Consider the following 12,360-nt stretch of genomic DNA (forward strand, 5'->3'; position numbering starts at 1 on the left):
GGTTTTTGAGGTTAATAATACTTTGGGATCAAAATGACCCCCAAATTCTATGATTTAAGCTGTTTTTTAGTGTTTTTTGAAAAAAACACCCGAATCCAAAACACACCCGAATCCGACAAAAAAAATTCGGTGAGGTTTTGCCAAAACGCGGTCGAACCCAAAACACGGCCGCAGAACCGAACCCAAAACCAAAACACAAAACCCGAAAAATTTCAAGTGCACATCTCTACTTTAAAGTCAGATATCTCTGGTTCCCCAAAGCCACTTTTCAAAAATTTTCAAAAATCTTCTGCCCCTGGAAAGAGGGGACCCTCAGCTTTCAGCCTAGGGCCCTTATGTTCCTGGGGCCCTTGGGCAAATGCCCATTGAGCCCATATGAAAAGACGACCCTGCATAGAAGCCAGGAAATGACAGGGACTAGGTGAGTACAAGGAAGCACACTTTGGTTCACAGATATTTATTTTCATCAAGAACATGTTAATATTGCCCATCAAAATTGCCTTTGGCAGCCGTCAGGTGATAAAATCACTTTTACTCATAGGGGGTAATTCAATTAGTCGTGGAAGCTATTGGAATATGGAGGTGTGATCAGAATCTGCATACTGTAACAGAAAAATGTGCAACACCGACTGCAACTCGCAACTGCTTGAATCTGCAACTGAATCTGCTCCATAGTGCTTCTGCCAGTAATTGCATGGATCTCACACAAGCTCAGACATTGACAATACCCACTTTACCGCTTGACTAGTATAGGTATTATTGGTGAGTACAGCAGTCCGCTGCCAAAGTGTTCCATTGACTTCAATTCTTATTCCGTCATATTGGATATTTTATGATACTCACTTATTTCAGCTTTTTTCTGGTAGAACAATCAACTAATTAATACAGGATGAGCTAAAAGGAGATTGTGATATCTGGACGGAAGTGTGCAAAAATGTGTTTATCTCAACTGATATGTTTAGCTACCGGTAAAGTATGTCCCTGATCAGTATAATGAATTCAGTGATGACGTTTTAAAAAAAAAAACTGTAGATGCAGTGCCCCAGCGGCACTAGGTTATTTGTCAATGAGATATTTAAAGAGTTTTTGAGCAGATTCATTTTGGTATATTTAGGTGACAGCCTCATATTCAGGGATGCTTTAAGAGAGGAGAGGGCCCGCATACATCGTTGCGGGCCCCCTCCTCTCCGGCAGCAATTATACTCTGGCATTATGCCAGAGTCTATTGTGCATTGCGCGGGTCTCGAGGAACATGTTGCCCACACCTTGTTCCAGGGGACATCAAGTACACATGTGCAAATCACACTGCGACTGCCATTTTCCAAGTGATTTGTACCTGCAGTGCACGGCCATCACCCCAAGACTACGGAGGGGTAATTATAATGGGTGGTCTTCTGTATGCCGAATGTCGGGATCCCGGCGCACAGTATAGGGGCTCATTTGCGTCGCCACACTGTCGGTAAGCCGGCGGTCGGGCTCTCGGCGCCGGTATGCTGGTCGCCGGGAGCCCGGCCGCCGGCATACCGTACTACACCCAAGTATAATATATGGGTGCAGGGTGTGCGCTGTGGGCCGCACACCTTGCACCCATTATAGAAACGCCTATGCTCATATTTTCTTCCTCACTCAAGGTGCATCCAGTAGCGGATCTTGCCACGGGCAAGCAGGACTTTTGCCTGGGGCGCCGCCTTCCGGAGGGCGCCGGCGCCATCCGGAGGGTGCCGCACCATGGCAAGATCCGCCACTGTGCCCCCCGCAGTGACCCCCCCCTCCCGCTGGTCCCCTGCTGTGAAGGGAACCAGACACCTCTAGTGTCTATGCATCCGAGGAGAGGAGCAGCGGTCTGGAATCAGGAGCGGGGATGTAAGTATACTTTTTTTTTTCACTTTTCTTTCAGCGGCGCTACAAATGGGGGCGTAACTGACCACGCCCCCATATAAAGCCACGCCCCTAACATTTTGCCCGGGGTCCTACAAGGGCAAGACCCGGCCCTGGTTGCATCATTAACATAGTTTTTATATGGACATACAGAAGATGAAAGGACTGATTCTGAGGCGCATGTAACGTGTCTGTAGTTGCAGGCAACCATGGAAGCCTGATTTAACACCTTATGCTAATACGAGAATCTGTACAGCTAATGCGGAGGTTCGTGCATCTGCAAGCAGAAGCCGTGCCACCCATTGATTTTACACCAGCTGCCGCAACCATCATTATTAGTATCACCACGTGCACCAGCCCCATGCTAGGTACAAGAGACTCGTCAGAATCAGGCTCACCCATGCCACTCCCAAAAAACATAGGGCGGTTCCATGTACTAACTTTATTGGCGCCCCAAATCGGCCAATTTCACACAAAGATCCGGCCAACTTCCTTCTGAATAAGATGTAGATACACAAAAAAGTGTAAATTTGTGCATGCGTTGTGCCCATGCATAGAGATCTGTCCAGTTGTGGTTTTTACCTATGGGCTGCAGGACTGCAGCCTACCCAAGTAACATTTTCCACCCAGTTCACTGACAGTGAAGCCAGATGCAGTCTGTGAGACTGCACTGGCTTCACTGTGGCTGGCAGTGACTTCGGAAGTCCTTCCTGACAGTCACAGACACTACAGGCAGCCATATTGGGAGGTGTTTCCTCCCTCTGGGACTGCCAGATGGGCAGAGCCGGCCCTAACCAATATGATGCCCTAGGCAAGATTTTGGCTGGTGCCCCCTAGCACCACCGCTGGTTCTGCCTCTGACCTTGCACCTCTTTCCCAGCACCATCACCCCTCACACATAGCAGTCCTTGTACCCCCTATATTTTAAATAGGAACAGTTCGCACATTTGACGCACAGCCCAAAAAGGGGCATCTTCTTGCTGGGAAGGGGCATGGCCACACAATAGTAACCCCAATTCCAATTACACCACACAGTACTGCAACTTTATTCACATTTTATCTTGCGATAGTGTCCATAATTCATATTACATCCAACAGTAGTATAATAGAACCCCTTATTCACATTACATCACACTGAATTGCTCCTTATTCACATTACACCACACCTTATTGCTCTTTAGACGACACAGTAGTGCCCTTTCTATATGCAACGCCACATAGTAGAGCACCTTATACATACAATGCCACACATTAGTAATGCATTTATACACAATTCCATACAGTAATGCCCCTTACACATATGAGACACATTAATGTCCTTATAAACATAATGCACCTTACACATTATGACAACCTTTATTAATGCCCTTTTACACATAATGTCCCTTACACACATATGCCGCACATTATTAATGCCCTTATACGCATAATGACACACATAGTGCCCCCTACACATATGCCGCACATTATTAATGCCCTTATACACATAATGACACACATAGTGGCCCTTTACACATATGTTACACATTATTAATGCATTTTTACATGACACACATAATGCTCCTTACACATATTCCGAACACTACTGCACAACCAACCCACTCAATGCACACAGCACTCACACTTCCACTAACACTGTGACCTCTGCTTGGATACAGATGTGTCCTCACAAATATTGCATCAATGCTAATGTTGGGCACCTTTTTTTTTAATGAAAATGCATCTTATTTGCATTGCTATGTGGCTAGGATGCACAAGCAGCTTCTGCTGATTAAACTGATAAGCAGCATGCCTATATATTGTGTGAGACTGTGGCTGTATCTGCATATGAAATGCTACATACAGTATATAGGCATGCCGCATATCATTTTAATCAGCAGAAGCTGCTGATGCCCCTAGGCATATCAAATGCCCTAGGCAATTGCCTAGTTTGCCTATGCCTGTGGCCGGCTCTGCAGATGGGGCTGCTATAGGCAGAGAGCAAGCCAGCTCCCTGCCTCGTCGGCCCGAGCCAGCTTCTATGGGTTGCAGCCGATGCAGTCAATAGAAGCCGTGGTTTGCGCATGTGCAGTACCGTCACCTCTACTGCGCAAGCGCCGGGTCTCGGTGTCTGTAAACTGTTAATAGCACAGGTGCCAGGACCCAGGCGGCAGCCGCGGCGGGGACAAGGAGGATGAGACCCAGCAACAGTGGCAGCCCTCCTCCTCTTAAAAGGTAGGAGCCGCCGCTGGATTTGTAAATTTCAGAATCAGGCCTTATATGCACAAGTGAAAACAGATCACTCCATGAAGGTGAGTCTTGCTCAGTAGTCGTTATATGGTTCGGATAACAAGGGAACCAGGCTTTATGGAATGTTTTAAATTGTAGTGTGAAGTAAACTGAAGGTGCATATCATAGCTACCACATACCAAAGGAAATTAGATTAATGACTGCATTAGTGGCTTGCTGTGCTCTGTATTTTTTTCTCTAGTCTTTAGCTAATTGAAACTTGACAGCATTACATATCATATATAGGCAGAGGTTCCTGCATTAGGAGGAGATGCAGGCCCTGACATGCCACATGGAGCATTATGGGGTTGCTCCAAGGTAGGTAGCTCTTAGCTTAGACATATTGTAGTAAGGAGCCATTATCATGTGGCTCCTTGCTGGTTAATCATATACCCAGATTGGGGTAATGGAGGTGTGAGGTGTGGTGCCTCTGGACTGGCTGAGTTGGATGGCTTTAGTGTGGCATACCTTTACATTCTATTAACACTTTTCACTTATTAATTTTTTAACACTATTTCTTTATTTTAATGACATTTCATTTTTGTATCACCTTCTCTATAGCTTCGGCTTCCTAAATACTAATTTATTAACACTATAGTTTTTCACTGGTATGCTACCCTGGGCTTTCTGGCTTATGCTGGTGTTTTGGGGTGCCTCACCCTGCACCTAGATATAGTGCTAGGGTCCCCAAATATACAGAGATGCCTCGATGCGGCTTTGAGGCTTATTCACACATTTGCGCAAATATGTGTAACGAAGATCTCTGAATTCCAATATTATGTGGGATTTATATCTGGTACTGTTATCATTCAGGGTGCTGGGGGAAACAATGTCTTTTTTCTTGTTTAGAAATACCCCTCCCTTTCGAGCACCTCAATGATATCATTAAGCTGATTGAGCATCTACCATTATATATGTCTGTTGTGAGAGGCAGAGAGGGTCCTGCATTAGGAGGAGGTGCTGGCCCTGACATGCCACATGGAGCATTATGGGGTTGCTCCAAGGTAGGTAGATCTGAGCTTAGACATATTGTAGTAAGGAGCCATTATCATGTGGCTCCTTGCTGGTTAATCATAGACCCAGATTGGGGTAGTGGAGGGGTGAGGTGTGGTGCCTCTGGACTGGCTGAGCTGGATGGCTTTAGTGTGGCATACCTTTACATTCTATTAACACTTTTCACTTATTAATTTTTTAACACTATTTCTTTATTTTAATGACATTTCATTTTTGTATCACCTTCTCTATAGCTTCGGCTTCCTAAATACTAATTTATTAACACTATAGTTTTTCACTGGTATGCTACCCTGGGCTTTCTGGCTTATTCTGGTGTTTTGGGGTGCCACACCCTGCACCTAGATATAGCGCTAGGGACCCCAAATATACAGAGACGCCTTGATGCGGCTTTCTGGCTTATTCACACATCTACGCAAATATGTGTAACGAAGATCTCTGAATTCCAATATTATGTGGGATTTATATCTGGTTACTGTTATCATTCAGGGTGGAAACAATGTCTCTTTTTTTCCCAGCATTACATATCATGCAAATCATCCTATCTAAAAAAAAGTCCACCTCTTCCACAAGTCCAGGTATTTAGGGGGTCATTCAGACCCGATTGCTGCTGTGCATTTTCGCACAGCAGCAATCGGGTCAGAACTGTGCCTGCGCCACAATGCGCAGGCGTGAGGCCCCGCCAGCAACGGGGAACGACGGGCAGTGACGGGAACGATGACTAAAGCGATCGCACCGGCGATCGCAAGAAGATTGACAGGAGGAGGCCGTTTGTGGTAGTCAACTGACCGTTTCCAGGGAGTGTCCAGGAAAACGCAGGCGTGTCCAGGCGTTTGATGGGAGGGTTCCTGATGTCAGCTCCGGACCGGATCATCGGAGTGGAAGAGTAAGTCCTGAGCTGAACTTTTGTTTGTGCAGCTCTCTGCAAAAGCGATCGCACCTCTGCACATCGACTACCCCCTGCCCCTGTAGGTGGAAACTACCTGATCGCAGGGATGCAAAAAACGCACCCTAGCGATCAGGTCTGAATTAGGCCCTTAGTACAGGTGCCCAAGCAGGTAGATGTTTAGTGAAGGAAAAAGTCGTATAAGCTAAGGGGGATATCCAATTACACCCGGAAATTTACCGGGGCTAATTGTCCCACCGGGGCTATCCTATTATTCCCGATAAGCCAGCACGAGCGATGGCTTATCCGGGGTTACCTGATGCTGCACCGGGTGCCGGATCCTGACAGCACCTGGTGCAGCGCTGCTCCTCCGGCTCCCCTGATCATATGGCCGCTCCCCCGTCATGTGACCGCTGCCGGGGGCGTAGGAGAGGGAGGATGCGGTCATGGCGCTACCCTGGCTTCTCTGCTGGGGGTCACGGCACCGAGAACAGCTTCCGGATGCCTGCAGTCCCAGCCTGCTGCTGCTGCAGCGGGCATGGGACGCTGCAGGTTGTCCCGTTTCACTGAACCTGTGTGTTTTCGGGAGAAAGGGCATTTTTTTTTACAGGCGATCAATCTGGATAGCCTGTAAAAAAAATAATCTGTGAAACATTGGGAAAAATCGCAAAAAACATACGTTTTTCGCACCCGATATTTTACCGGGCCTAATAGGATATCCCCCTAAATAGTCATGTGATTGCTTCAGTGGGTAATACGCTCATAGAGGTTCTCTGAATGAGGTTCCCATTCAGAGAACCTCATTCACCACATTTCCAATTTATACCCCTATCTCGCTATGGTTTATTCTATACAATTACAGTATTTGGTTTTATAATTCTGTTGCACAGTATATATTGTGAATAAAAGTAGCAATGTGACTCTAGATCAATAAACATATTTTATTTAATCAATTTTGCCTGCTTCACATTTATATTTACACATTTATTTATATATGAGGAACTGACACACCTAGAACTAGCGCAATTAGGTCCTTTTTGAACAGATCTGTTGCAGCCTCTAGGTCACCATATAAGTCAATGCTTGCTCACACCCCATATCTGTAATATTTATTTTATTTACAGCACATCAGTGCATGCCGGCATGTGCAACAATACAAGAGGTTACACTAAATTTGACAGTATACAGGGGTGCCAAAAGAGGGGTCCACATTTTCCCTGCAATGCCTTGATCCCCTCCCAACAAAAGCATGCACAGCTGCATTGTATGCAAGGGGTACTAGGAGGGCCCAGTGCTATTCAGTATTGGGCCAGCACTCTCTTGGTTAAGACTTGGCTCAATGCTGGGTAGGTTGGGTTCTTGTAGAATAAATGGGGTAAAAAAGCAAGAGTCACATCTGGTTTTGCCATAAAATATGGACTCAACTAAACCACATGCAGTTTGCCGCTTGTGCTTTAGGAGTTTGCAAACCGCCACACAATGCAAACTTCAGCATTAAGCCTACAAATAACTTTTTATTATTCGATGGTTTGTATGTTGAAAGTTTAAAAATCATGGAATACCCAGGTACACTAACAAGTGTCATAAACTGTCCCATTCCAAGTGTCGCATGAATTCACTTCTGCTGTGTGTGCAGAGGATTTTCATGTACTGTACTTTGGTGGTCATTCCGAGTTGTTCGCTCACTGCTATTTTTAGCAGAATTGCTAATAGGCTAAAATCCGGCAGTTCTGCGCATGCGTATGCACAGCAGGGCGCACGCGCTAAGCAATTTTACACAAGCTATGCTATTTTACTCACGGGCGAACAAAGCTTTTCAATCGCTCTGCTGATCATAGTGTGATTGACAGGAAGTGGGTGTTTCTGGGCGGAAACTGTCCGTTTTCAGGGAGTGTGCTAAAAAACGCAGGCGTGCCAGGTAAAAACGCAGGAGTGGCTAGAGAAACGGAGGAGTGGCTGGCCGAACGCAGGGCATGTTTGTGACGTCAAACCAGGAACTAAACAGACTGCAGCCATCGCAATCTAGGAGTAGGTCTGGAACTACTCAGAAACTGCAAGTAAATACTTAATAGCAGAATTGCTAATCTTTCGTTAGCAATTCTGCTATGCTAAGATACACTCCCAGAGGGCGGCGGCTTTGTGTTTGCATTTCTGCTAAAAGTAGCTAGCGAGTGAACAACTCGGAATGAGGGCCATTATGCAGAAAAGCTAACTTTACATATAACTCATGCCATGTTGTATTGCTTTTTCACAGATTTTATCATTCGATTGGGGAGAGTAGAAAGGTGTCTATACATATATTTTATCTACCTCTTTACCTTGAAAACCTGATCAGTTATGAGGTCACTCTGTGTTTAGAGCTCTCCTGCAATTGAATAGTTTCAAAATGGTTTAAAAAAACAAAAGCATTAAGCTCATAGTTACCAACAGTTTTGGAGCCCTTTACAAGTGAGTCCCTTTGGGATGGGGAAGGGGGAAGAGGGCATGGTGCCAATAAATGCGTCATAGCTGCAATTCACATAATGTTATAGCAAATATTACATCCACAGCCACTATTCTTGGATAGCTGGCAAGTATGGGCCAGCTGCTACCATAACTTTGTATTTTTGTTCTCCTTCAATCAAGAGACAGTATACAAGTACACACTTAAAAAGCTACATGCTCAGTACAACATATTTGCTGTTACTTGTTGCAGGAAATATGATGCTTACAGTATTGGATCGCATGGTCGAGAGTAACCACTTTAACATCCATAATGTCGACACAGCAATGTTGACATCAGAACGTTGACCTGGTTCAAACTGCCAACGGACAATAGGTCATCAGTCGACATGTTCACAATGTTCACATCTGAAATGGAACCATGTGTAATGTTGATATTCTGAATGTGGCGGTGGGTGGTTAGTGTTGGGCACCGCTGGGAAGGTTAGGCTGTGGGGGGAAGTTACGGTTAAGCTGCGGGAGGGGTGTGTGTGTTGGGGTTAAGCACTAGGGGTAAGGTTAGGGATAGATGGAGAAATACTCCTCAGAATGCTGGAGCATTACAGGTCAAGACCGGAAGTGACCAACACAGCAACGCCGTTGTTTAGAAGAAGACACTGAAGTCGCCCCTGCCGCCATTAGCATGTAAAAAGCCACTAGGGAAGGATTGTTGAGAGTTCATGATGCCGATATATCATCCAGGTAGACATGATGAACGTCAATATGCTGAGCATGCCAACATGCATCATGTCGACAGTTTGACCCTGTCTATGTTGTCATGTGGTCCCGATGACTGTCGACATGTTATACCACACCCATGCCTACTTATGATGCTACAATGTGTAGAAGTAGTAGCAATTATACTGTGCCTGTTTATTTTCCACGCCAAGATGGTGCCTCAAAATAGGATCAATCCATGCCTCTTGTAGATCACAAAGTGCAAAGATTAGATTCATTATACATTAACAAAGGATAGTGCTGGAAGGGACAACCCATAAATTACTTATATAAATACCACAATATTTTTACTCAGTTAATTTGAGCAAGAATAGTTTCATTTATCAAGTATTTTATTTACTTACCTGTTCCTCCTGCTATCATTCCCACCTGGTGGACAGATTTTCTTATGGCTAGGGATCTCTTATTTGGTTGAATTAAAAACTGACCTATTAAATAAGATCAACAAAATCAAACATTATTTTAAAGGTTCTAATTGCATTTTGTGTTTCAAGCTGTTTTCACTATACATTAAAAAAATGGGAAAATTTCAATAATTTTAACTATGACATGCACAGTTCCACTATATGTACAAAGTTCATTACTAGTCAACCAGCCAGTTTTTATTGAAATCAACCAGTTTAATGTCTCAATATACTCTGAAATGAAAGCACAGAACAGATAGGCAATTAAAAGAAAGAAATCATAGAATTGTTTTAACAAAATTATATCTATATTTTTGACTCATCAAAGTAGACATCTTTTACAGGTACAGTAAGACCACTGACTACACTTATGGCATTCTTTCTACAATGGAAATATTGTTCAGGATGCTCTTCCTAAAACTGTTATAAAAATTCCCAGAAATGCTTTCACCCTACTACCCAGCTCAGGGGCGTAGCCATAACTTTGTGGGCACCATAGGAAAATTTTGAAGGGGCCTCTGTCCCAATGCTTCTAGAGCAACACCTTGTTTACATTGGAAAAGCGGAGACTAAGAGGGGATATGATCAACATCTACAAATATATAAGGGGACAATACACAGAGCTTGCGCGGGACCTGTTTTTGGTTAGATCAACACAGAGGACTCGTGGACACTCGCTCAGGTTAGAGGAGAGGAGATTCCGCACAATACGGCGTAAAGGCTTTTTCACGGTAAGGACAATACGTGTTTGGAATTCCCTGCCCGAGGGAGTTGTAATGGCGGAATCTGTCAACACCTTTAAGAATGGGTTAGATAAATTCCTAATGGATAAGGATATCCAGGGGTATGGTGCATAGTCATGCATTATAGTTACTATAAATAGGGATAAAATGCAACGGCTGACAGCAGCATCAGTCAGAAAATTTAGTCAAATCATCATGCATAGGAGACCACAAATAGGTTGAACTCGATGGACAATTGTCTTTTTTCAACCTCAGATACTATGTTACTATGTAACACCTCTCGAAGCAGGTGTTAATTATTATGTCCCATAATAGTGCCCTGGTTCATTTTCTGAACCATAGTAGTGCCTTAGTTAATGTTATACACATTAGTAGTCACCTAGTTTATTTTATGAACCACAGTCGTGCTCGTTTACATTATGTCAAATTATAGGGGGTCATTCCGAGTTGTTCGCTCGCAAGCTGCTTTTAGCAGCATTGCTCACGCTAAGCCGCCGCCTACTGGGAGTGAATCTTAGCTTCTTAAAATTGCGAACGAAAGATTCGCATTATTGAGAAAATACATCTCTGTGCAGTTTCTGAGTAGCTCGAGACTTACTCGGCATCTGCGATCAGTTCAGTGCTTGTCGTTCCTGGTTTGACGTCACAAACACACCCAGCGTTCGCCCAACCACTCCTCCGTTTCTCCAGCCACTCCCGCGTTTTTCCCAGAAACGGTAGCGTTTTTTCCCACACACCCATAAAACGGCCAGTTTCCGCCCAGAAACACCCACTTCCTGTCAATCACATTACGATCACCAGAACGAAGAAAAAACCTCGTAATGCCGTGAGTAAAATTCCTAACTGCATAGCAAATTTACTTGGCGCAGTCACAGTGCGAACATTGCGCATGCGCATTAGCGACTAATCGCTCCGTTGCGAGAAAAAAATAACGAGCGAACAACTCGGAATGACCCCCATAGTTCTGCCAGTACACAGTAGCATGTAACATAGTGCCCCCAATTCACATTCCCCAGTCCATATTATGCCACACTACAGTGCCTCCACTTTATACTGTGCCATATTACAGTGCCCTAGTTCATATTATGTAACATTATAGTGCCCTCCAGTTCATTTCCACATTACACTGAGCAGGTCCAGGGGCATACCTAGATATAATGTAGGACCCAAGGCAAATGTTTGTATAGGCCCCTATGTACCACCCAATGGTGAAACATTTATACAACACATGCAGCTGTGACAGGGAAGGTGGGCCCCTCTCAGCTGTGGGCACCATAGCACCTGCACTCCCTACACCTATGGTAGCTACGCCCTTGACCCAGCTCATACCAAACCAGCTTGATGGGGTTTATGTCTACAGACTGTGTTCTACCTTGGTGGTAGAGCAGCAAAATGTGGCTCTCTGCAGTCACAGCATCACCCCATGGAAAATCAGTGAATATTGCTCCTTTACAACAAGGTTGTGTACCAGGGTCGGTGACACCTAGTGCGGCCAAGAAGTTGTGTGACTATACATGCAGGGGATGTGGCTTTGTGGGAGCCCCATTACCGCCACTAGAGATGGCACTGCCTAGCGAGGGAAGCCCCTTATTACCTCACTCCAGGGGCGTGCGGGCTGCTACAGTAGACTCATCCAACACTGTTATCTCAGTGACAGGAGACAGGTGCTGCAGAATAATGTCACATTGATTACAGCACCCAGCTCCTGTCACTGTGGAGGAGTCAACATTTTGGTGTCACCCCTTGTAATGGTGATACCTGGGTGCCGCCTGCACCCTCCGCAACCCCCTTGTGATGCCTGTGTTTGTAGGTTATTTATGTGGTGAACCTCCTGGTGTTCTTTTTTTTTTTTAAATGAAAATAGTGTTTATCCTGTGTGTTGCCAAACTGTTAATAATACATTATAGAAGTACCAGGTGGCCTTAGTTAGTACAGAAGACTGAATGGCCTA

At 44.8% G+C, this 12,360-nt stretch overlaps 1 protein-coding gene across 1 annotated transcript in view; it reads right to left on the minus strand.

Moving 5' to 3' along the window:
* LOC135004227 (NADH-cytochrome b5 reductase 1) overlaps positions 1-12,360 on the minus strand; it is a 169,106-nt gene that overhangs the window by 122,295 nt on the left and 34,451 nt on the right. Inside the window, exon 5 of the mRNA XM_063951794.1 lies at positions 9,607-9,690. Coding sequence (XP_063807864.1) covers positions 9,607-9,690 — 84 coding nt within the window. The remainder of the gene's footprint in view (positions 1-9,606; positions 9,691-12,360) is intronic.

Source organism: Pseudophryne corroboree, chromosome 2 (assembly GCF_028390025.1).
Source record: "Pseudophryne corroboree isolate aPseCor3 chromosome 2, aPseCor3.hap2, whole genome shotgun sequence".
Lineage (NCBI taxonomy): Eukaryota > Metazoa > Chordata > Amphibia > Anura > Myobatrachidae > Pseudophryne > Pseudophryne corroboree.